Here is a 23,461-nt window from a genome sequence, read left to right as displayed (position 1 = left end):
ACAGAGAAAATCGCCTTTGAAGTTGTCCAAACAAAGTTCTTAGCAATGCATATCACAATCAAAAATTAAGTTTTGATATATTTACAGTTGGAAATTCTTTACTTGATATCCTAATTATTTTTGCCATAAAAGAAAAATTGATAATCTTGACCCATTCAATAAATATACCCTTACTTACAATTGGTTTTGTGCTCCAGGGTCACAAATAATTAATACATTATAATAGAGCTATCCCTTTAATGCACAGGGGACAATCAATTTCCCATTAAAAAAATGGTTTAGAGAAACATTTTGATCAGTACTAGTACTCTTTGTTCAGTCATGGTCTTTCTTGGCTGTCTTTGGTTTATTTAACTATTGAAAGTAGAATTGTGACATTAAACAAAGGTGCATAAACAGAAGCCTAAATACAGATGGGATTACTTAGTATAAAGTCACATTCCCAGTAAAAACATAGTGTGTCCAGCACCATTTTAAAGAAATTGATAGATTGGCCTATTTATTTTATTTTCATGCTTGTTAATCCGGTCCCAGAGAAATGTTTAAAACTTTCAGGTGTAACCAGAGCCAGACTAATTAAAAGTCTGCTGTTTATTTTAATTTATGATTAAGGGTTTTGAGATGGCCTTCTCCACTGTTGATTTTGGTTGAACCTTAGAAAAGGGAAAGACACTTAACTCTAACAAGGTCAGTGATAATACACAGATTTCCAAATAACACGAATGTGTTATGTAACACAGATCTGAACTAAAACATCTGCCTGTACTCTCAAGGGAAGTTGTGTAATACCATGGTAAGTTTCTTGGAGTACAACATGAATATTACGATGAATATATGGCTCAAGTAGCCTACTTAAATCAGAACAAAAAAGAAAATCGTTAACAATAAAGAAGAACGTAACCTAATATGCCTATAAACTAGATTTAATCAAAACTGCCTCACAAAATCTTTGGCCTTTCTATCGTCATCTGTGGTTAAAATAAAATTGGTTCACATGGTTTGAGTATCAATATCGCCATAACAGAGTGGAGTTATACTACAAACCTAGTAATAATGTTCAACAAGTATTTCACAAAACAGTAATCATATGCGTTGTAGGTCCGTATTTTGTTTTGATAGTGGTTTTGTCACTTTACCTTTTTGGGCAATTCTCCACACGTTTGCCGTTTAAATGTCCATGTTAAATGATACTATTTATTGTCGCAAATCCACCTCATTCTTCAACGCGGGAGTAAGCCTATGAGCGACACTTCCGGTTTATTAGCGCGACTAAACTAGTACAATAACAACATGCAGTAAACGGTAAACCTGTTTGCACTACAAACCAGTGTGTTCAAAATTAAGATAATACATTAAAATAATATGCAAAGACACACCAATTTAAAATATCAGGCAGAAAATCTAGCTGTACTGTACAGCTAAAAGTAGCTAGTAGGGATGTGCAATACCACTTATTTTGTTTTCAATACAATACCGATATACTTTTAAGGCCAGTATAATTACTAAGAGTAAAATATGTATTTATACCTCATTAACTTTATATTTGAAATGCATTTTTAACATTTAATATCCCTTAAATGCAACTTATTAAATTATATTTTTTACACATGGTTAAAATATGTTTACTGAAGTGGTAACTACAAATCCTACAGTTGAAAATACTTTGGGGGACCTGTTATGTAGCTGTAAAACAACATACGTGACCCTGGACCACAAAACCAGTCATCAGGTCCTAGTTTCATAAGGGGCTGCCAGTAACAGGTTGTTGCACACATAAAATACAACTTTTTTATTCTGACAGTGCATGATTAATATTAACATTACTAAAAAACATGATCCATCATGTTAAAATCAGCGTTAAACGTTAATTTAAATAAATGTAATTGCACAAATTATGTAGGCTACAATTTCAATTTGTTTATTGTAAAAAAATAACTCAAATATGTTTTTTTTTTCTGTCCTCTGATAAGCATTGTTCTAGGCTGCCATTCCCAAAAGCATCAATGCTTTCTTATGATACTTTTGGGAAATGCAGCCCTGTCTTAAGTGAGTGAATGCTCTCTGTGGTTGATTGGTTCTGCCTTGCAACATTTGTGTGGGTTCAGATGAGAAGGAAAATAGTCCTATACTGCACAGTTATTCACTAACATAGGTTATACGTCCAATTCAATTCATATTGCACACATTATTTTTTGTTAAATAAACAAACCAGTGGTAAATAAAACACACTTTAGTATCAATATTTTTTATTTGAGTATCGATTCTTTCGATACTTGCATCATTATAGATATATCCATACTTCAGGATCGATATGCCCATCTCTAATAGCTAGACACTGATGAGACCTGAAGCCAGACCCAAATAAATCTGACCCTACAGCCTGAAAATCTTTATTGTAGGCTTTCCATATATAGTTAATCGATATTCGATACAGGGCAAGAAAATCGATTTAAGATAAATTTTATTAATTTTACTAGCTAAATAATAGGATTTAATTATTTTAAAGCACAAAATCTTCTATAGCACAGCTTTAAACCAGCCTGGTTGACCAGCTAAACCCAGCTAACCAACCTAGGCTGGTTTTAGCTGGGGGTTTTTTTCCAGCAGGGAGGGACCCTGCTGGGTTTAGCTGGTCAGAAGGCTGGTTTTAGCTGGAGGTCTCCCAGCCTGACCAGTTAGAGAGAGACTGAGAGACCAGCTTTAGCTGTTTTTTTTTCAGCAGGGAAATCAAAACTGAAGTTTTTGTTTTTTAGTATGAATATGTTACTCACCTTGTCATTCAAGATGTTCATGTCTTTCTTTCTTCAGTTGCAAAGAAATTATATTTTTTGACAAAAACAATTCAGGGTTGTCTCGATATAGTTTTTTTAAGTTAAAACTTAAAAGCTGAGGAAGAAGGGTCTAGCGAAACGATAATTTTCTAAGAATGTTTACAATTTATATACTTTTTAACCTCAAATGCTCATCTTGTCTAGCTTTGCGTGTACAGTCGTGGCCAAAAGTTTTGAGAATTACATAAATATTGGAAATTGGAAAAGTTGCTGCTTAAGTTTTTATAACAGAAATTTGCATATACTCCAGAATGTCATGAAGAGTGATCAGATGAATTGCATAGTCCTTCTTTGCCATGAAAATTAACTTAATCCCGAAAAAAACTTTCCACTGCATTGTTAAAAAGGCTTCAGGGCGTCCAAGAAAGTCCAGCAAGCAGCAGGAGTTTTGAGAACGACACAAATATTAGTTTTCACAAAGTTTGCTGCTCAACTGCTTTTAGATCTTTGTTTCAGTTGTTTCTGTGATGTACTGAAATATAATTACAAGCACTTCATACATTTCAAAGGCTTTTATCGACAATTACATGACATTTATGCAAAGAGTCAGTATTTGCACTGTTGGCCCTTCTTTTTCAGGACCTCTTAATCAACTTCTGGGCCAAATCCTGACTGACAGCAACCCATTCTTTCATAATCACTTCTTGAAGTTTGTCAGAATTAGTGGGTTTTTGTTTGTCCACTTGCCTCTTGAGGATTGACCACAAGTTTTAAGATCTGGGGTGTTTCCAGGCCATTGAGCCAAAATGTCAACGTTTTGGTCCCCGAGCCACTTAGTTATCACTTTTGCCTTATGGCACAGTGCTCCATCGTGCTGGAAAATGCATTGTTCTTCACCAAACTGTTGTTGGATTGTTGGAAGAAGTTGCTGTTGGAGGGTGTTTTGGTACCATTCTTTATTCATGGCTGTGTTTTTGGGCAAAATTGTGAGTGAGCCCACTCCATTGGATGAGAAGCAACCCCACACATGAATGGTCTCAGGATGCTTTACTGTTGGCATGACACAGGACTGATGGTAGCGCTCACCTTTTCCTCTCCGGACAAGCCTTTTTCCAGATGCCCCAAACAATCGGAAAGAGGCTTCATCGGAGAATATGACTTTGCCCCAGTCCACAGCAGTCCATTCGCCATAGTTTTTGCAGAAGATGACTCCCTGATGTTTTTTTTGGAGAGAAGTGGCTTCTTTGCTGCCCTTCTTGACACCAGGTCATCTTCCAAAAGTCTTCGCTTCACTGTGCGTGCAGATGCGCTCACACCTGCCTGCTGCCATTCCTGAGCAAGCTCTGCACTGGTGGCACTCCGATCCCGCAGCTGAATCCTCTTTAGGAGACGATCCTGGCGCTTGCTGGACTTTCTTGGACGCCTTCTTAACAATGCAGTGGAAAGTTTTTTTCGGGATTAAGTTCATTTTCATGGCAAAGAAGGACTATGCAATTCATCTGATCACTCTTCATAACATTCTGGAGTATATGCAAATTGCTATTATAAAAACTTAAGCAGCAACTTTTCCAATTTCTCAAAACTTTTGGCCACGACTGTACATAGTAAATACAATTTTTGTAATAACTAGAAATCAACATTAATCTTATTAATCTTTTATTGTTTTTTAAATTAAATACTGAATACAGCAAGAAATAGGCTTTAAAGTGAGAAGCAACATTGTTCTATAAGGCACAAAAATGAAGCACTACTTTGTGGATTGTCTTTATAAAGATTACCAAAAATTAATAATGGCAGCTTTTTCTATTACATTCCCATATTCATATTCATCTGTGAGGATGAGTGAGAATATGCAAACAAGCTTGAGTCAGCTGGTCACAGATGTTGGTTCCTGTGGCTGTATGATGTGTTTGTGACGTTGGCCACACTATCATATCAGGCAAGAGTAAGATTTTGAACCCGCTGTATGATGTCAGAATGGTAAGGATGAAAGGTCAGTCCATCCACCTCCAGTCCCAGGTTTGCCGTTTTACCACTGCGGACGCCATATTTCACCAAAATGTGGAGCATCTCTTCCTCCTGCGTTTCAAACAGAAGCACCACATCAAGTCACCACATATTTTTCTTTGCAGCTGGATTTTTTTGTCTTCAATCTTTGGTAATGGATTCAGTGGTAATGGTATTTTATTTTAAGCCATATGTGGGAGTGGGAATTTAAAAAAAAAGGAAAAGTGTTATTAAGAGGTCAATCTGTTGCAGCCACTGAGGAGAAACAACATGATGGACACAGAAAATATTTCGGCTAACAGAAAGGAATGTGAATACAGGGTTAACAGGCTGGTTCCAGACGTTGTGGCTACGATAATTATAACGTGCACTGGCAGAGAGTTTGATGCGGTCTGCAGTTCACCACAAATATAAAAATGGCCAGCGTTGACTGGAAGCAACACTGCGACGCTCTTGCACATTTTATACCAGTGGATTTCTACTGAAAATAAAATGGGATATGAAGTTAACAGTTTGAGGTGATATTATGGGGTGACATGCATAAACCCTTCCAGAAACACCCTTAAGCCGCAAGCAGTACTTTTTTGAGAAGAACAGATGTTTTAATGTCATGTCAGGACTGAACTTAGCGATCATAATCATTGCTATCATCGTTTATTTTTGATAATACTGTGTTACCTTGTCTACAGTGGGCAGGCAGGCCTTCCACAAACTCTGTTGATCAGGTGTGGGTGACAGACCCAAACCCCTATGGAGGTACCGCCAATGTATTGGACAGAGATTGAGAACATACAGAGCACAGGCAACAGCATAGCCACCCCAGTTGGACACTCCTACACAGGAAGTAAATGTTAGGTATGCTAAAAAAGACTGTTCATGGTACACTATCATTGTGGTGAAAATACAAGCTTTTGTAGATACCTCAATAATATACAACATTGAGACATTTGGAATAATTAAGGTTTTTAAAAGTCTCTTATTCTCACCAAGGCTATACTTAAAGGATTAGTTCACTTCCGGAATAATTTACCCCTATGTCATTTTTGAGGAAAACATTTTTCTCCATATAGTGGACTTCAATGGTGCCCAATGGGTAGAAGGTCCAAGTTGCAGTTTCAATACAACTTCAAAGGGCTCTACACGATCTCAGCCGAGAAATAAGGGCCTTGTCTTATTGAAACGATCTGTCATTTTCCAAAAAATTTTTCAAAGCACGTTCACTTTGTAAACACTGGGTCGGTACTTCCGCCTAATGTCCCATAATGTGAGGTCGAGCTAGTGTAAGACGAGTTTTTTTTAGAAAAAGACCATTTCACTAGATAAGACCATTATTCTTCGGCTAGAGCCCTTTGAAAACTGCAATTTGGACCTTCATCCTGTTGATCCCTATGTAAATCCACTATATGGAGAAAAATCCTGGAATATTTTCTTCAAAAAACTGAATTTCTTTTCAACTGAAGAAAAAAAAGATATGAACATCTTGGATGACAAATTATGAAAATTTTATTCTGGAAGTGAACTAATCTTTTAAAATAACTGAGTGACTCATATGCAACTATTACAGAAGGTTCAAACAGAAGCTTTAAATGTTAGGTTAAATTAAAAAACTATTCTCATTTTCATTCTGGAGCATCAGTGAGCATTTGAATCTTCTGTAATAGTCTCATATGAGTCTCTCAGTTATCCTCAGTGTGAAAAGATGGATCTCGAAATCATACAGTCATTGATGGAAAGGGTTCAAATACAGAAAAATGCTGAAAAACTAAAGAATTTGTGGGACCTCAAAGATTTTTCTGAAGAACAGCAGGCAGTTGAACAGTTTAGGATGAACAAGGAACTCATGAACAACTATCACTAAACTAAAAAACAGCTGTGGATCATTCAGGTAACAACCCAGTATTAGGAATCAAGTGTATGTAAACTTGAACGTGGTCATTTTTATAAATTCAACAGTTATTTTCTCTTGTGGATCATAAACGTCTTATATGTGAAATATCTTATTCAGGTCAGTACTAAATAAACAATACCATGCATTTTGTATGATCCCTCTTATTTCGGTAAAATAATGAACATTTCGCAGATTCTGCAAGGTGTATGTAAACTTTTGACCTCACAGTACAAGATCTATCAACTGTAAATGTGGCATGCTGTTGTGTACAGTACCATAACCCCAACCTCAGTTTTTTTTTTTTTTTTTTTTTTACAAAAGATGTCAATACAGCTTAACTTGTATTTAATCTCATTGAAATATATTATCTAAATGAAATACTATTCAAAAAGTGCATTTGAAATCTTGCTTAGGCAAGAAATTAGAATTAAATCTATTCTTCTTCATATTGTTCTCAATAATTTCCATTCCGTTTCCATTCATAAACATGTCAAATGTCAATAAAATGTTGGAGGATTTTTTTTTTTACCAGACAGACACTACGCAACACTGAAAATGTCAAATAGCATCTCTGATGCACTGCGATGATATTGGAAACTAACATTCTTTCTTTAGCCCCCATAATAAGGAACAAGTAGGTGTAATGTGTGACCACATAGGCTATGTGTTAGGGTGCAGCATCTTCACTTTCTATCTAGCTAGCAGGAAGCACGTATGCACATTATGTGGTCTTTGTGTGAGGTGCACTTACCTGCTGTGATAGCAAAATCAGCTGCCACGTCACACGCAATCAGGTTTCCATTAGGCATGTATGCTTTAACTGCTGCTTTGACTTTGCCCATACCAAGCTCATTACCTCCATCCCCGATCCCTGTACACACACACACACACACACACACACATTAACACAATTAATCCTGTTCCAAAGAGGTGACAGATCTCATTAAACCGCTCCCTGGTGCCAAGCGAACTTATCATTAATTGGGAACAAAGTTGGTGATTCAAGCATTGTGACGTTAAACGAGATTAGGACAGTCAATACATGAGAGAGGGCTTGGATAATCAAATCAAAAATTCTTCCATTTTATTACACAGAAACATTTGATTGTGTAAGTTAATCATAGCTTGGAGCTTTGAGCTTTGACTTTCTGACTTTATTACCTGTGGTAGTGATGCCCGCAATAGTGCTGGCAGTGGTGAAGAGGTCGTCTATTGGGTCGACTAAATGCTTGATGTTCACCCCCCTCATGTTGTAGTGGTTCCCGTCGGCAGCCCGGCCGCTGCGCTCTATTGCCACCAAGTGGTCAAACCTTTGTAATATACATAATAACAATTTCAGTTCTATATGGTAAAAAAGACATAAGCCGTGTTTGGAATTGCATGCTAGTCTTCTTTTTGCCGTCTAGTATGAATGCTGTGGCAGAATGTGCACAAAAAAAAATCTAAAAACAACTTTATTCTTTCGTCATGGTAGTCTCGTGAACGCACATCGACGACTGACACAAAAGAGTTAAATGAATTGTTGAATTAAGTTATTTTTGTTTTCTTTGTGCACAAAAGTATTCTCATAGCTTCATAAAATTAGAGCCTGTGATATCACTATTTTAACTATGACCTTACTCCCTTTCTGGGCCTTGAACATGTGAGTTGTGTTGCTGTCTACACAGGGTAAGAAAGCTCTCGGATTTCCTCAAAAATAACTTAATTTGTGTTCTGAAACTGAACAAAGGCATTACGGGTTTAGAATGACACGAGGGTGAGTCGTGAGAGAATTTAAACTTTTGAGTGAACTATCTCTTTAAAGAAAAGAAATAATCTGTTTCTGTGAGGCAAACACAATAGAAGTGAATGGAGCCAATTCAACGTTAAAATACTATTTTAATAATTTTGCAACAAGACGTCAACAATATCTTTGTTTAAATGATTTTAGTGTGACAGTCACTTAATCTTTTCTGTGTAAAGTAGTGTTCAGTTTTACAAGTTCGTTGCAGTGGCAACATTCACTCTTACCATCCGGCCGGCGCTACAGAGCCCCAAAGATCAGGACTACCAGACGCGTGAACAGTTTTTTCCCCCAGGCAATCCACCTTATGAACAGTTAAAATGTTCCTCCCATTGTGCAAAAATGTGTGGAATAATCTGACTTTATCTACTGCTACCACCTCCACCCTAACACATCCCTGTATTCCATCCTATCACCTATAGCACAACTGTACATACATATTTATTGTCAATTTTTACAAATTATTATTATTATTATTTTCTATTTTTATTTTTGGTCTATTTATGCTTACATATGTGTATTTTTTCTTATTCTCTTATTTTTATTGTCTGTGCGTCTCTGTGTACTGGAAGCTAATAACACTGAAACAAATTCCTTGTAAGCGCAAGCATACTTGGCAATAAAGCTCTTTCTGATTCTGATAACATATAAAGCCTTAAAATGACTGTAAAACTGACAAGTGCTGAATAATGTATGTGATTTTATAAAACTCTAAGCTAAACATTTTTGCATTTCACTTCCTCACTGTAACCTCAAATTTTGCTTTTATTATTAAAAAGGTGGAATAATCAATGTGATTTTTTTTTGTGGTAATTAATTTTATGCCACAAAAGCTGCTGATTGATCTTTAGATGGAATATTCCTTTAATAATGCAGTAAGTGAGAGATAATGGACAGTTATTATCACAAAATGATCCCAACATTACCTTGAAACAATAAAGTAATCATTAAATAACTACATACTGTAAATGGGCAAATATTGATTTGAGATGAAAGAGACCACAGAGTAGTCACGAAACATGAAATTACCAATGAATAGATATACAGTTTAGCAGCCAATATACAAGAATATCTGTCTTCAGAATTCAGTTATCAAACTTGAATTAATGTTGTTATGAATTAATGTTGTGGAATGTTATGTTGTTAATGATATTAAAATGTCGACATGAAGTCCACAATATGATATTTATTGCAATATTTTAAAAAAAGACGAATTGGAAAAATGAATTGGAATTTTTTTTGTACATTTTCAAGTTAAATTCTTTTATCTAATGTACTTTGAGAGTTCAAATTTTCAAGTATTTGAATTGACTTTTAAGGGGACTCAACCCTCAACCCTTTTTTTGTGGTATACTGTCTCATTCTAAATTACATTCACACTGGTGAATGGAAGCCAAACAAATTAGAATATAATAATGATAAAAATAACAACAATGACAATAATAGCCATATGTTGCAAAACAACTGCACTGTAAAATAAATCAAAATGAATATATTATAGGTATATTATTTTTTACAAAAAGAGTAGGGAAATTACAATACTTCTTTCCTAACTTCTACACTTGAAAAAGATGTTTAGAATTTGCACAGCAGTAACCTTACCCATTTAATCCACTAGCTGTCAGCAATTCATGCTGCACTTTTAAGCTTTAATTCTGACGAAAAACTCCAGCTTCAGTGAAAACAGGCTTATAAAACCTGGTCTCACGACAAATCTAGTGAAATGCTGTAACTATCGGCTGTGAAAATAAAGTGCTAAACACATTTATAGCAGCACACGTAATAAACGAGTTCACTGCATTCGCTGTGAACTGAGCTGATCGCCTGAACAAAGTGCACACTTTGCTTTGAAACGCATAGCAAAAACAGACTTGATGAAAGGATTCAGCCATATTGTGCTTTCGGTTTTAGTTGATTTGACAGATACTGTGCCAAGACATTTTATTGTTAGAATAAGAAGTTTAAATATATTTTTAAAACTACACTTTTTGCCCTAAAGACCTATATTTTCATATAGTTGTATGACCACGATAACATCGAGATATTAATGATAATATCATTACATCCCTAAGAATTAAGCTTGTACTAATTAAGTATTCAGTGTTGCATAAAGAAAATAATAGGCAGCATACAGTATGTATTTTCCATTGACGCCATTTTTAGCCATATTCTATTAAACTTAATTAGTTTGTCGCAAATTATAGTATGTTGAAGTGAGTATCCAAAAAGTATCTGCATGGTTTACTATTTCCACTGAAAATTCAAAGTGCAGATTCATGCACACTCTAATAAGTAATATTGCCCACAACCCATTGGTTGTTGGACATAGAGTCTGTTAAAGACCCAAAACTTGCCTACTGTTCTTGCTACATACTCTAAATGATGTGCTTTTTCTTCACACAAACAGGGCATAGTATAAGTAGGTGAATTGAGATGCAGTACAAGAGAAAGCAGTGGATGGAAAATGAGATTGAACCACATTACACCTGGGCTTAGCGGGATCTCCATCACGGCACAGGAAGTGAAGTGCTGAGTCAGGGCCATTACTCTGGAAACTTATTACTGGCACTGAGGTCTTTATCACACCTGTTTGTGAACAAACACACACACACACACACACACACACACACACACACACACACACACACACACACACACACACACACACGCACATATTAAGAAATCATGGTACAGTAAGAGTTCCGAACATCATCTAATTTTTTCAGTCCTCACTGAAAAAAAAACACAATTTTTATATATATATTTTTAAAATAAATTCAATAAGAACAGTAATCTTGCGAATGCCTTTTTCCAATTTTTCCACCTCCAAGCACTTAAAATTAGGATTAGGATCAACATTTGTTTGTCGCTTTTATCGCATCTGGTTAGCATAACCAAAGAATATCTCAAAAACACTAAATCAGCAATGATTGAGGCACCTTTCTTCACAGCATCCTGCATTATGTGCTGATTCATCTCCAAAGCACGCTCATCCGTCACGATGACCACCTCTTTGCCGAGTGCTTGAAGCATAGCTGCCATTGCAATGGCCCCAGGTGGGCCATCAGTTTCTTCAGGGGGGTTGTGCATGAAGTGTGTGGGGAAGCCAGTGGTGATGAGAACAGAGGAGGAATGGGATAGCGAGAGACAGGCCTTTAGGAGCTCATCCTGCAAGAACAGGGCCCGGATTCCCCTTGAACCTGCACATAAACCACACAGTTACTACTGTGAAAGTTTAATAAGCTTTCTATTGATGTATGGTTAGGATAGGACAATATTTGGCCGAGATACAACTATTTGACAATCTGCAATCTGAATTTAGATTTGCTTCTTAGCATTTAGAAAATCACCTTTAAAGTTGTACACATTAAGTTGTTAGCAATGCACATTACCAATCAAAAAACAAGTTTTAATATATTTACGGTAGGATATTTATAAAATATCTTCACAGAACATGATCTTTACTTAATATCCTAATGATTTTGACCCATACAATGTATTTTTGGCTATTGCTACAAATATACCTGCGCTACTTATGACTGGTTTTGTTGTCCAGAAATCCTGCATATGTCACTAGAGAGAAGTCTTTTGTTTTCACTGCAAGATCCAATTAGGATTTTTTTGTTTAAACATTACAGTAAAAAACTTCACAATGGCAGACAGCGATCCCAAAAAAGTATTTGTACACATAGGCCATATTTAAAAAAAATATACAGTTATATATATTAGTGCATTCAATAGTACAAATACTAAACAAAAACTACTATGTTGTTGTGGACTTACACTGACACCTAGTGGTGTGGATGTAGCATTACACAAACAAATACTTTGAGTTTGCAATGCCACTGTAGAAATTCAAGCTTATCAGATATTATTTAGAAGTAGCTTTTATGGGTTCTAGTAAATATTGTCACCAATAAGATTTGAGATGGGTTCTTTTAAATATTTTTTATTGTATTTACCTAGTAACCCAGGTCATAAACAGATCTAAGAAAAATATTGATAAAGAGAGTATTATTATTTTTAATTTATTTATTATACTATACTACTATAGTTACTATAGTGATCAAAAGTATGAAATCTCTCACAACTCCTAAACTGTCAAAGGCCCAAGTGTCTTACGTTGTTGAAATCCTTGGCCAAATTTCCGGGTATTTTGGACTTTTTTTTTGAAAAACCTTCTTTTGCCAACTAGTCATAGGTTTTTTTTTTTATCTGATCAGGACCGAACCTAGTGAAGAAATATTTTCTAGAGAGTGAATATCAATAACTATCAAAAAAAAAGTTAAACTTTCGACTCACCGTCGCAAAGGGATGCCAAAACGTTCAAAAGGGGCATGGCCACTTTCAGTAAAATACCTATAATTCCTGAACGGAATGAGATATTTTCGGCAAACTCAGAATACTTTTAATTAAGATTTTTAAGCTCAATCTGAAATCACAGGTCAAAAATAGCAGAGCCTGGCCACTTGGTGGCACTACAAGAGGGAAAAAAAAACATCAAAATGGCTATTCCTATGCAACCATTTGTCCTATCCACATGAAAATTGCTGTGCACGGTCTTGGTCCAAAGTGCCACAAGTGTCTATCAGGACATTTGCGTGTCTCAAAAAAACATTGCCACTGGCTGATGAAGTTTGAGCACCTATTAAACAAGGTTTGTTTGACTCATGGCCCCAAAGGTCTGTCAGAAATTGTGGTGATATTGCATTTTTCAAGGGCGTAAGCTATTTTACATTGCATGGTTTTTAGCACATACAGTTGTGGCCAAAGGTTTTGAGAATGACACAAATATTAGTTTTCACAAAGTTTGCTGCTAAACTGCTTTTAGATCTTTGACTTTGTTTCAGTTGTTTCTGTGATGTACTGAAATATAATTACAAGCACTTCATATGTTTCAAAGGCTTTTATCGATAATTACATGACATTTATGCAAAGAGTCAGTATTTGCAGTGTTGGCCCTTCTTTTTCAGGACCTCTGCAATTCGACTGGGCATGCTCTCAATCAACTTCTGGGCCAAATCCTGACTGACAGCAACCCATTCTTTCATAATCACTTCTTGGAGTTTGTCAGAATTAGTGGGTTTTTGTTTGTCCACCCGCCTCTTGAGGATTGACCACAAATTCTCAATGGGATTAAGATCTGGGGAGTTTCCAGGCCATGGACCCAAAATGTCAACGTTTTGGTCCCCGAGCCACTTAGTTATCACTTTTGCCTTATGGCACGGTGCTCCATCGTGCTGGAAAATGCATTGTTCTTCACCAAACTGTTGTTGGAAGAAGTTGCTGTTGGAGGGTGTTTTGGTACCATTCTTTATTCATGGCTGAGTTTTTGGGCAAAATTGTGAGTGAGCCCACTCCCTTGGATGAGAAGCAACCCCACACATGAATGGTCTCAGGATGCTTTACTGTTGACATGACACAGGACTGATGGTAGCGCTCACCTTTTCTTCTTCCAGATGCCCCAAACAATCGGAAAGAGGCTTCATCGGAGAACATGACTTTGCCCCAGTCCTCAGCAGTCCATTCGCCATACTTTTAGCAGAAGATCAATCTGTCCCTGATGTTTTTTTTTGGAGAGAAGTGGCTTCTTTGCTGCCCTTCTTGACACCAGGCCATCTTCCAAAAGTCTTGGCCTCACTGTGTGTGCAGATGCGCTCACACCTGCCTGCTGCCATTCCTGAGCAAGCTCTGCACTGGTGGCACTCCGATCCCGCAGCTGAATCCTCTTTAGGAGACGATCCTGGCGCTTGCTGGACTTTCTTGGACGCCCTGGTCTGCCATTCTAACCCAGTCAGCCTGACATAATGATCTCCAGCCTTGTGCTCGTCAACATTCTCACCTGAGTTAACAGGACGATTACTGAAATGATCTCAGCAGGTCCTTTAATAACAGCAATGAAATGCAGTGGAAAGTATATATCTGGAGTATATGCAAATTGCTATTATAAAAACTTAAGCGTAACTTTTCCAATTTCCAATATTTATGTAATTCTCAAAACTTTTGGCCACGACTGTACACGTGATACTCGTACCATATAATTGAACTCATTACTCATTGCCTTCAGAACCACTGCTGTCAATTAAATCATTTGTTAAGTGATTGAGAAGATGTAAAAAACCTGCTTTTGTGAACTAGTCCTAGGTTTTTCAGTAAATCTGGAAAAAAAAAAAAACACACTGCAGTACAATACCTGGACACTAAACAAGCACCTAAACAAGCATGCAAGTTTTAAGAAGATCGGACAACATCTGGTTCTATAACAATAGTCATAAACGTTAAAAAATATAATATTCCTATGGTAAATTACATGGATTTGGCAAAACGTTTTTTTTTTTTTTTTTAATCATTGATTTAGTTCAATTATTGACTCAGTTGTTACAGACTTGTTAAATGTCTTTTTTCATATGTGCTTAAATAACTTTTAGCGCTTGAACCCCGGTAATCGCTGCTTGCACTAATAATTTATTTTTGCATGTGTCATTTTTGCATTGTGTCAAAAAAGATGCACTTTTTACAGTTAGCTATAATTGAGTGAAAGTGTCTAATAACAGCTGGTCATGTGATCTCAACATTTCTGCCCATATGAGGCAACCCACTCGATATAAAATATATTCCATATTATTTTACTCAACCATATTTTTTTTCAAAAGACTATTCATTTGCTTGTTACTAAGGCATTTTAAGTGTGTCTTTAGGTACTCAAATACTTTTTTTTGGGTTCAGAATTCTTCTGCTTCATACCTGGGTCTTCAACAACAAGCTCCTCAATTGCTCGAATTTGTTCAACAGCTCTTTTGCTAGCCATACTGTAATGCTGAGGATTCTGGGAAATGCAGAACGTCAAAGGGCACTGTGCTGGCTCGAGAGTGAGGGGCGAAATAGTTTCTGCCTTTAGATCAGTGATGAACATGCAGCCAGGAGAGTGTGTAAACCCCAGAGCAGGCTCTGCAATGTAAAAAAAAAAAAAAAAAAAAAAAAGGTCAACATCTAGTTTTTCTCCTACACACTCTGTGTATGCTGCAAAAATTATAATAAAGAAACAAAACCCAGTGACATTAAATCTTAAAGGTTAAGTGTGTAATTTCTACTCCACTAGCAGCACCAAAAAGTGCAAAACAACTATTTTTACCTTTTCAGGAGAAAAAAAAAAGCAGTTTACCCTGGTTTCTAGGATGTTCTGGTTAATATATGGCACACTTCACCTTTAAGTACATCTGTATTTGTAATATTGCAAAGATTTTTTGTAAACCTTACTGCAGCTCTGTACTGCCTCAACACCAGTGACCCCACAGGCCCAAAACACAGGCACATCACCAGGACACTTTTTCACTGGGTCCCCATATTCTGGTCGTGACAGGTCATGGATGCCCAGCAGCCCTGTAAGAGAATCAAGTGTTTATGATAATATTTTTTCCACCTCCAAGCCCCTAAAATGTTAACCCTTCGAGTATGTTTAGACATGTTTTGATTAGACACGCATATTAGTTTGTTGGGTTTTAAGGAAGACATGAAAATCAGATTTATCTGTGTTTAATTGCTATAATCTGGTTCCCGGTGCCTCTACCAACCCAGAAAACATTAAAAAAGGACAACACAGTAATTTTTTTAAGTTTTGTTAAGCCTTTTTCTGCAATTGTGAAAAAATAGTATGTCAGATTTTGCTCCCCCTGTGAAGTGGACAGGGGATCTTATTATAATATTACCGCCCCTTAATCTGCACGTTTCCGCACACGGCGCCGCCATTTTGTTTTTGCAAGCGACAATGGTGTACCAGTTCTAACGCCAAGGCAATAGTATGCTAACTGTTCTGTCTGTTTTTGTAACTTGTGCGTTTTTAACATAAACTTGTATATGAAAGTTTAAGTGCAATAAGACGTGAAAGAGAACTTAGTTTAGTACTTGCATGCCGTGTGCCGTTTGTCAGATGTTTAAACTAATATATATCTTTAAAATGCATGATTTCAGTGTGATATACTTGATAATCAAAACCAAACATCATTTGCATTTTAAAGAGACATGCACAAAAACAGCATGTTTCTGCTTACACTCAAAATTTTTAAAATTATATAATAAATGGTCTGTGGGGTATTTTAAGCTGAAACCTCACAGACACATTCTGGGAACACCTGACACGTATATTACATCTCATAAAAAGAGACATAATAGGTGCCCTTTAATGGATAAAACAAGAGATATACTACTCAAAATAAAGGAACTGACTAACTGTCAATCACCTTAAAATCATTAGAAGTTGTATATGATCAGTGAGAAATTTAAAAAAAAAAAGTTTATACTAGGGTCTCCAATGTGGACTGGGCCTCCGTGTGCCAGTGTGATCACATGTGTGCTTTGAGCTGCAGCGTCCAGCTTGTCTTCTGGTATAGGTCTCATGCTCACCACCATCGGACACTGAAACTGTCCTGATCTAATACAATCTACTGAGGTCTGCAAAAACGAAGCAAAACAAAACAAAAAAACAATCATAAGCACTCTGACCTACAGGAATTTTTGTTTGGTCATTTTTACAATTTCAAACAGAAGAAACAACTGACACAAGCAAAATCAAGTAATAAGCTGTAGGCGCACACAGCACATGGATGTAATCCAGGCCTGAGGTGTTTACTGACCTTGTACATGCTGACATTTTTACCCTGTTCCACATTTCTCACTGGAACGCCAGAGGCCTTCAAGGCTGCTTCAAAACCAAAACTACAGCCTAAGTAGAATGTGACCATGTCCTGAAGTTGAGGAGTGTAGGAAGATAAACTAGCGACCTTCTTCATCAGCACACCATTCTCAAACACACAGTATTCTGGACAGTCCTCCCTGAAAGAAAAACAGGACATTGTGTAAATATATATATACACAGTGCCCTCCAAAAATATTGGCACCCTTGGTAAATATGAACAAAGGCTGCTGTGAAAATAAATCTGCATTGTTAATCCTTTTGATCCTTCATTCAAAAAAATCCACAAAATTCTAACCTGTCGTCGAAGTTGGAAAGTGGGGAGAAAATCTCAGTAAGAAATAAATGCCTTTCTCTATTGACGTCGGCCACAATTATTTTTCCCAAGATAGCAGCTCTGAGTTTTGCTCCTATAATGCCTGATGATTTTAGGAGAACATCTGACACGAGATCAGAGACCATTCCTTCATACAGAATCTCTCCAGATCCATAAGATTCCCAGCTTTTCTATTCAGTTCACCCCACTCATTTTCTATAGGGTTCAGGTCAGGGAACTGGGCTTCATTTTGTGCTCAGTGACACATTTTGTGTTGATTTTGATGTTTGTTTTGGATCATTGTCCTGATGGAAGATCCAACCACAGCCCATTATAAGACTTCTAACAGAGGCAGCCAGGTTTAGATTTTTTATCTGTTAGTATTTGATAGAATCCACAATGCCATGTATCTGAACAAGATGTCCAGGACCTCCACTAGACAAACATTAAAGATCCAGCAGTATATTTAATGATGGACATGGAGTACTTTTTTATCCCTGTTTGCAGCCAAAAAGCCTTTTTTTTTTTGTTTTATCTGACCATAGAAGCCAATACCGTTTGAAGTTCCAGTCGTGTTTGACAACTAAATATGCTGGGGTTTGTTTCTGAATGAGCAAGGATGATTTTTCTTGAAACCCTTCCAAACATAAAGCAGTGATGTAGAGGCTGTTTGGTATTTTTTAAGGCTTTCTGACTCCAAGACTCAACTAATTTCTGCAGTTCTCCAGCTGTGATTGTTGGAGAGTCTTTGAACAAACTCTCCTCCTCACCGTCCAATTGAACGATATAGACACACGTCATCTTCCAGGCAGATTTGTAACATCTTTAGTTGATTGGAACTTTTTAATTATTGCTCTGATGGTGGAAATTGTAATTTTCAATGCTTTAGCTCTTTTCTTACAGCCACTTCCTATTTTGTGAAGCTCAACAATCTTGTTCTGCACATCAGAACTACCTTCTTTGGTTTTACTATTTGGGGGGAATTTGGCCTTTGTGCTCCTCATATTTATTATCCTGTGGAACAGGAAGTCATGGTTGGACAATTTAATGCTCCTAGTCACCCTTTTGTGCTAAAAAATGTAAATATGAATGGGAATATACTTCAGAGATAGAGTATTTTACACATAGGAATTTCTAGGGGTGCCAATAATTGTGGCCAACATGCATTGGAGAAAAAACATTTATTTCATAATGAGATTGTCCCCCCACGTTCCATTGTTGTACTTCAATGATAAGTTTGAATTTTGTGAATATTTTAAATAAAAGATCAAAAAGATAAACAATGCAGATTTATTTTCACAGCCGCCTTTGCTCATATTTACCAAGGGTGCCAATATTATTGGAGGGCATTTAATTTTGAAGAATGTGGGTAATCAAACAGCTGAAATCGAATAGTATTTTTAGCTATGGAAGTCAATGGCTATGGTTAACTGCTTTGTTACCCACATTCTTCAAAACAACCTTTTTTCCAGCCTGTATTTTATTTCCAGACCATCTCTGGGTGTAATTATTAAACAACAAGATGGTACTAGAACACTTTGTTGTTAAAAAGAAAAAAAAAAAAAAAAAAAGATTAATTTTTTACACTTGTCCGTGACTAAATGACAATCTGTGAAGGAGCAGCCTTCAATTAAATAGATGGTAAAATAAAGTATTAAGCAGGGGGTTCATTTCTGCATTCAGTGAACACTTTGAAGTGAAGATACCTGATGTCAGATCCTTTTGCGAGAGGGCCGCTGCTCCATTCTCCACATTTGCTCCTGTACAGCAGCGGTAAAGGGCTGCTGTTAGCTCGGCAAAACGCCTCGAAGTCATCTGCAAGATCCTTGTGCAAGATTACCACGTTAGCCTGTTGATATCCTGTCAGTAAACATACAATAATATTGTCTGTAAGATCCTGCAGTCTCTATGCTCGACTTAAATACATTTTTTAAAAATGTTCTGCAAATCCTACAGGAACAACAAACTAAAGTTTCAGCTTTCAGTTTGTACAGTACAATTATATTTGACTCCTACATGACGTGTTTTATTTATTTAAGAGTTGGTTCAAAATGATATTAGGAACGTCAGTATTCCTTTTAGGTTTTTGGAGGAAGTCATCAGCTTAGGTGACAAAGTCTGAAGGAGTGAAGGTTCAACAATGCAGTAGTCACGTTATTTGTGCAGAAAGCTGGTACAAAATTATTTAAATGATCAGTTTCTACTCATTTGAGTACAGAACGTGAATACTGTAAATTCAGTCAGTGCATTTGCTGATCAATATACTGCATAATTAGAATTGTGAGATTGAGAATTGAAAATAATAAAAAAGAAATAAAAAAAAAATGTTTCCCTAGTATAAATTGCATATTCTTTTGTCAAGCTGAAACATGCTTGGCTAACACAATGATAAAATCATAAACACAAGAGTTACATTGTATTTACTAAATATACCGAGGCATCTAATCATAATTTAACCCGTCATACCTGCTGCGATACCAGAGGTGCTCTTAATGTCCTGACTCTGCAGTCGAATAATGCTCCGCAGAGCACTGGGAGACAGACTCTTTGACTGCCACATGCTAAATCCTGAGCTTTACAACAGCCTGACACTTTAAAGTCCAGCTGGTTAGTGATTTTAAGCTGATGTAACCTGCTGTTGTAAATGTTAATGCATGATGGTGCATACTAACTAACTCCAAACCTCTTGTAAATCTAACCTGGCTTCTTGTTTGCTCGGGTGCTGTATCTGAGGCCTTTCAGTCGAACAGCACGACGGAAAACATTTGTCGCACATTTCAACAGCACTGCAGGAAACATCGTCACAGGTTACAGATCTGGAAATATCAGAGAAACTGAAACAATTTATATTTCTAGATTTAAAGGCCTAGAACAGAGAGAGAGAGAGAGAGAGAGAGAGAGAGAGAGAGAGAGAGAGAGAGAGAGAGAGAGAGAGAGAGAGAGAGAGAGAGAGAGAGAGAGAGAGAGAGAGAGAGAGAGAGAGACAGTAATGGAAACTTTTTGAAAATAGTTGACACTTTTTCTTTTGCAATATCCATATTTTAGGTTCCAATTGAAATCAGCAAGACCAGGGCTAACTACAAGGTGTTCGAGTCCAAATATGTGACCCTGGACCACAAAACCAGTCATAAGGGTCGATTTTTTTTTTAAATTGAAATTTATACATCATCTGAAAGCTTAAAAAAGCCTTCCGTTTGTTAGGATAGGAAAATATTTGGCTGAGATACAACTACTTGAAAATCTAGAATCTAAGGGTGCAATGAATATTACCAATCAAAAATTAAGTTTTGATATATTTGCACTACTTAAGACTTAAGACTTTGTTTTGGTCCAGGGTCATATATAATAGTTTTCTTTGTGGGTTTTCTATGGTATGGATGGTTTGTGCCCTAAAATTCCAACATAATATATTTTTCCTTTAGCTGTTGAGTAAACAATCGCATACAATCGAACTATAATAGCAAACAATGAGGCAAGATACTTGCAAAATAAAGGTACACTGTAACCAAAATATTGAACTTTGTTCTTAAGTCAGGGTGTCAGTTTAATTAATGCAAGTTGTCAACGTTGTTTTAAGTCTTATAATATTATTATTAAAATGTACTAAATTATGACTTTTATGGTCATTTTTCATAGATATTTTTGTACATTACCCTGTTTCATGAATTGTTGAGTTTAATGTTTTACCCCTACTTTCAGCTATTTGAAAATCTGGAATCTGAGGGTGCATAAAAAAAATTAAATATTGAGAAAATTCAAAAGTGTCCAAATTAAATTCTTAGCAATAAATATTACTAATCAAAAATTAAGTTTTAATGTATTTATGGTAGAAAATGTACAAATTATCTTCATATAACATGATCTTTACTTAATATCCTAATGATTTTGGGCATAAAAAGAAAAATCGATCATTTTGACCCATACAACATATTTTTGGCTATTGCTACAAATATACCCATGCTACTTAAGAAGTTTTTTTGGTCCACGGTCACATATAATAGTTTTCTTTGTGGGTTTTCTATGGTAGAAAAAATTCCAACATAATATACTTTTCCTTTAGCTGTTGAGTAAACAATCACACACAATGAAACCATAATAGCAAGCAATGAGGCAAGATACTTACATAATAAAGGCACATTGTAACCAAAATATTGAACTTTGTTCTTAAGTCAGGCTGTCGGTTTAATTAATGCAAGTTGTCAACAGTGTTTTATGTTTTATAATACTATCATTTAAAACTAAATTATGACTTTTATTGGTCATTTTTCATGGATATTTTTGTATATTACCCTGTTTCATCAAATGTTGAGTTTAGGCCTACTTTAAAATTCTACTGAAAAACATATAATAAACCGTTTAGTGGCAGATTCCATTGTGACAACTTACCCCATATAAAGTCATACGTTCCTCTATCGAATTTGTTCAATCGGCTGTATCTTTTTCCTGGATAATAACGGTAGAAATATAACACATTGGCCCGGTTTCACAGACAAGGCTTAAGCCTAGTCCTAGACTAATGAGCTGTTTGAACTGAAAGAAACTTGCACTGACGGATCTTAAAATATACCAGTGTCTTTGTTTTGTTTCAAGATGCACCACAGTAATGTTTTTTTCTAAGCATGTTTATAAAAATTACTTAAATATCCTAATTGAACTATCTGCTAATCCTGGCTTAGTCTAAACCCTGTCTGTGAAACCGGGCCATTGTGTATTAAATGTGCTGTAAATGGTGTGACAACTAATCCTGGTCTCAACTATGTAATGTTAGAATTGTGAAAAAGTGAAACTAGTCTGGAATTATTATTGCTGTAACTGTCAACATTACGTTTCTGGAGTATAATAGAGAGTCTGGTGGGTTATTTGACAACTTACCTCATATAAATCTACACGTTCCTCTGTCGAATTTTTGTTTAATTAACTGTAACTTTTAAGAAATGTAACACACTGTGTTTTAAATGTGAAGTAAATAGTGTGACATCTAACCTAGGTCTTCACCTCTGTCACTGTGGAAAAGTGAAACTAGTCTATTTAATATTGTTGTAACTGTGAACATTACGTTTTTAGACAATTTTAGAGTGACACATTCATTTTTATCCTCCGTCATTAAAGTTCCTTATTAATTACACAAGAATTAGAAAAGTCGTTTTATTCACGTTTTAACACACAAGCCACAAGCGTTTTAGAAGCGAACCGACACCAAAGACTATAGAATACCCGACACTTCAGTGATTGCCTCTTGAAAACAAACACAACGCGACCTGCACATAGGACCTGCAGACTCGCTTACAAAATTAATTAACGTCATCTTTTCGATGCTAATTCCGATTTAAAGGCGTTAACTTCCGTTTTTACAAAACTCACCCATCTTTTTGGCTCAGAGGCTACCGCAGAAGGTCAGCAACGATTCCATTTCCTGCGGTGGACATCCAACCCCGCCCACATCCATGTGTGACGCCAGACACCACGCCCACGTCAATGCGTCATCGTGTAACTCCCCTCCCCATCGGTAGCCTTAAAGCGGTGCATTTCAAAATACTTCACGAAATTTATCCATGTAAAGTAGCTCTTTCTAAATTCATGGACATTGATAATACCTGCAGTTTCTGTAACACACTTGAGGAAGACTTGTCATTTGTTTTATGATTGTGAATTGTCTTAGTTTTCTGATGTTAGCACCTTTCTATTTCTGCAAAGAAATGTTAATTATATGCTTTCTTTAAAAGATGTTATCTGCACTTATTCTCATAAAAGTAAAATGATTGAGTACGTTGTTAACTTTTACATTTTGCAAGGCAAATATTAGCCTATATTCATAAACAGAAATTTGCTAAATGCATACCAAAATGTAATTTATTTTTATCAGAAATAGACGTTTTTAAAAAGTCTTTAAAACAAATGAATACATTTGTTGTTACATTTCATGGAGAACTTTTTTTCTGGTTATGCTCCCACAATATAATTTTTGTATATGAAAGGGAAAAGGAAGAAAATTTGAACTATTGTTTAG

General features: G+C 36.2%; 1 protein-coding gene across 5 annotated transcripts; it reads right to left on the bottom strand.

The window, feature by feature from the left end:
- Positions 1–4,414: 4,414 nt before the first annotated feature.
- On the bottom strand, positions 4,415–22,899 carry dglucy (D-glutamate cyclase). 5 transcript variants are annotated; one of them, XM_073826416.1, is made up of 13 exons: positions 22,816–22,899; positions 20,154–20,270; positions 19,161–19,314; positions 17,080–17,278; positions 16,747–16,897; positions 15,707–15,829; positions 15,194–15,397; positions 11,389–11,649; positions 10,936–11,035; positions 7,828–7,976; positions 7,418–7,537; positions 5,457–5,611; positions 4,415–4,850 (listed from the first exon to the last, which is right to left on the bottom strand). In XM_073826416.1, the coding sequence occupies exons 2-13, from the start codon at positions 20,251–20,253 to the stop codon at positions 4,707–4,709; spliced, it is 1,860 nt and encodes a 619-aa protein (XP_073682517.1). In that variant the 5' UTR covers positions 20,254–20,270; positions 22,816–22,899; the 3' UTR covers positions 4,415–4,706. The 5 variants fall into 5 exon arrangements, with proteins under 5 accessions (XP_073682517.1, XP_073682520.1, XP_073682518.1 ...); XM_073826419.1 differs by having other exon boundaries at positions 20,154–20,240; positions 22,816–22,880; XM_073826417.1 differs by having other exon boundaries at positions 20,154–20,288; positions 22,816–22,859.
- Positions 22,900–23,461: the final 562 nt, after the last annotated feature.

The sequence above is a fragment of the Garra rufa genome, chromosome 21 (genome assembly GCF_049309525.1).
Source record: "Garra rufa chromosome 21, GarRuf1.0, whole genome shotgun sequence".
Taxonomy (NCBI): domain Eukaryota; kingdom Metazoa; phylum Chordata; class Actinopteri; order Cypriniformes; family Cyprinidae; genus Garra; species Garra rufa.
This window is presented reverse-complemented; position numbering and strand designations above follow the sequence as displayed.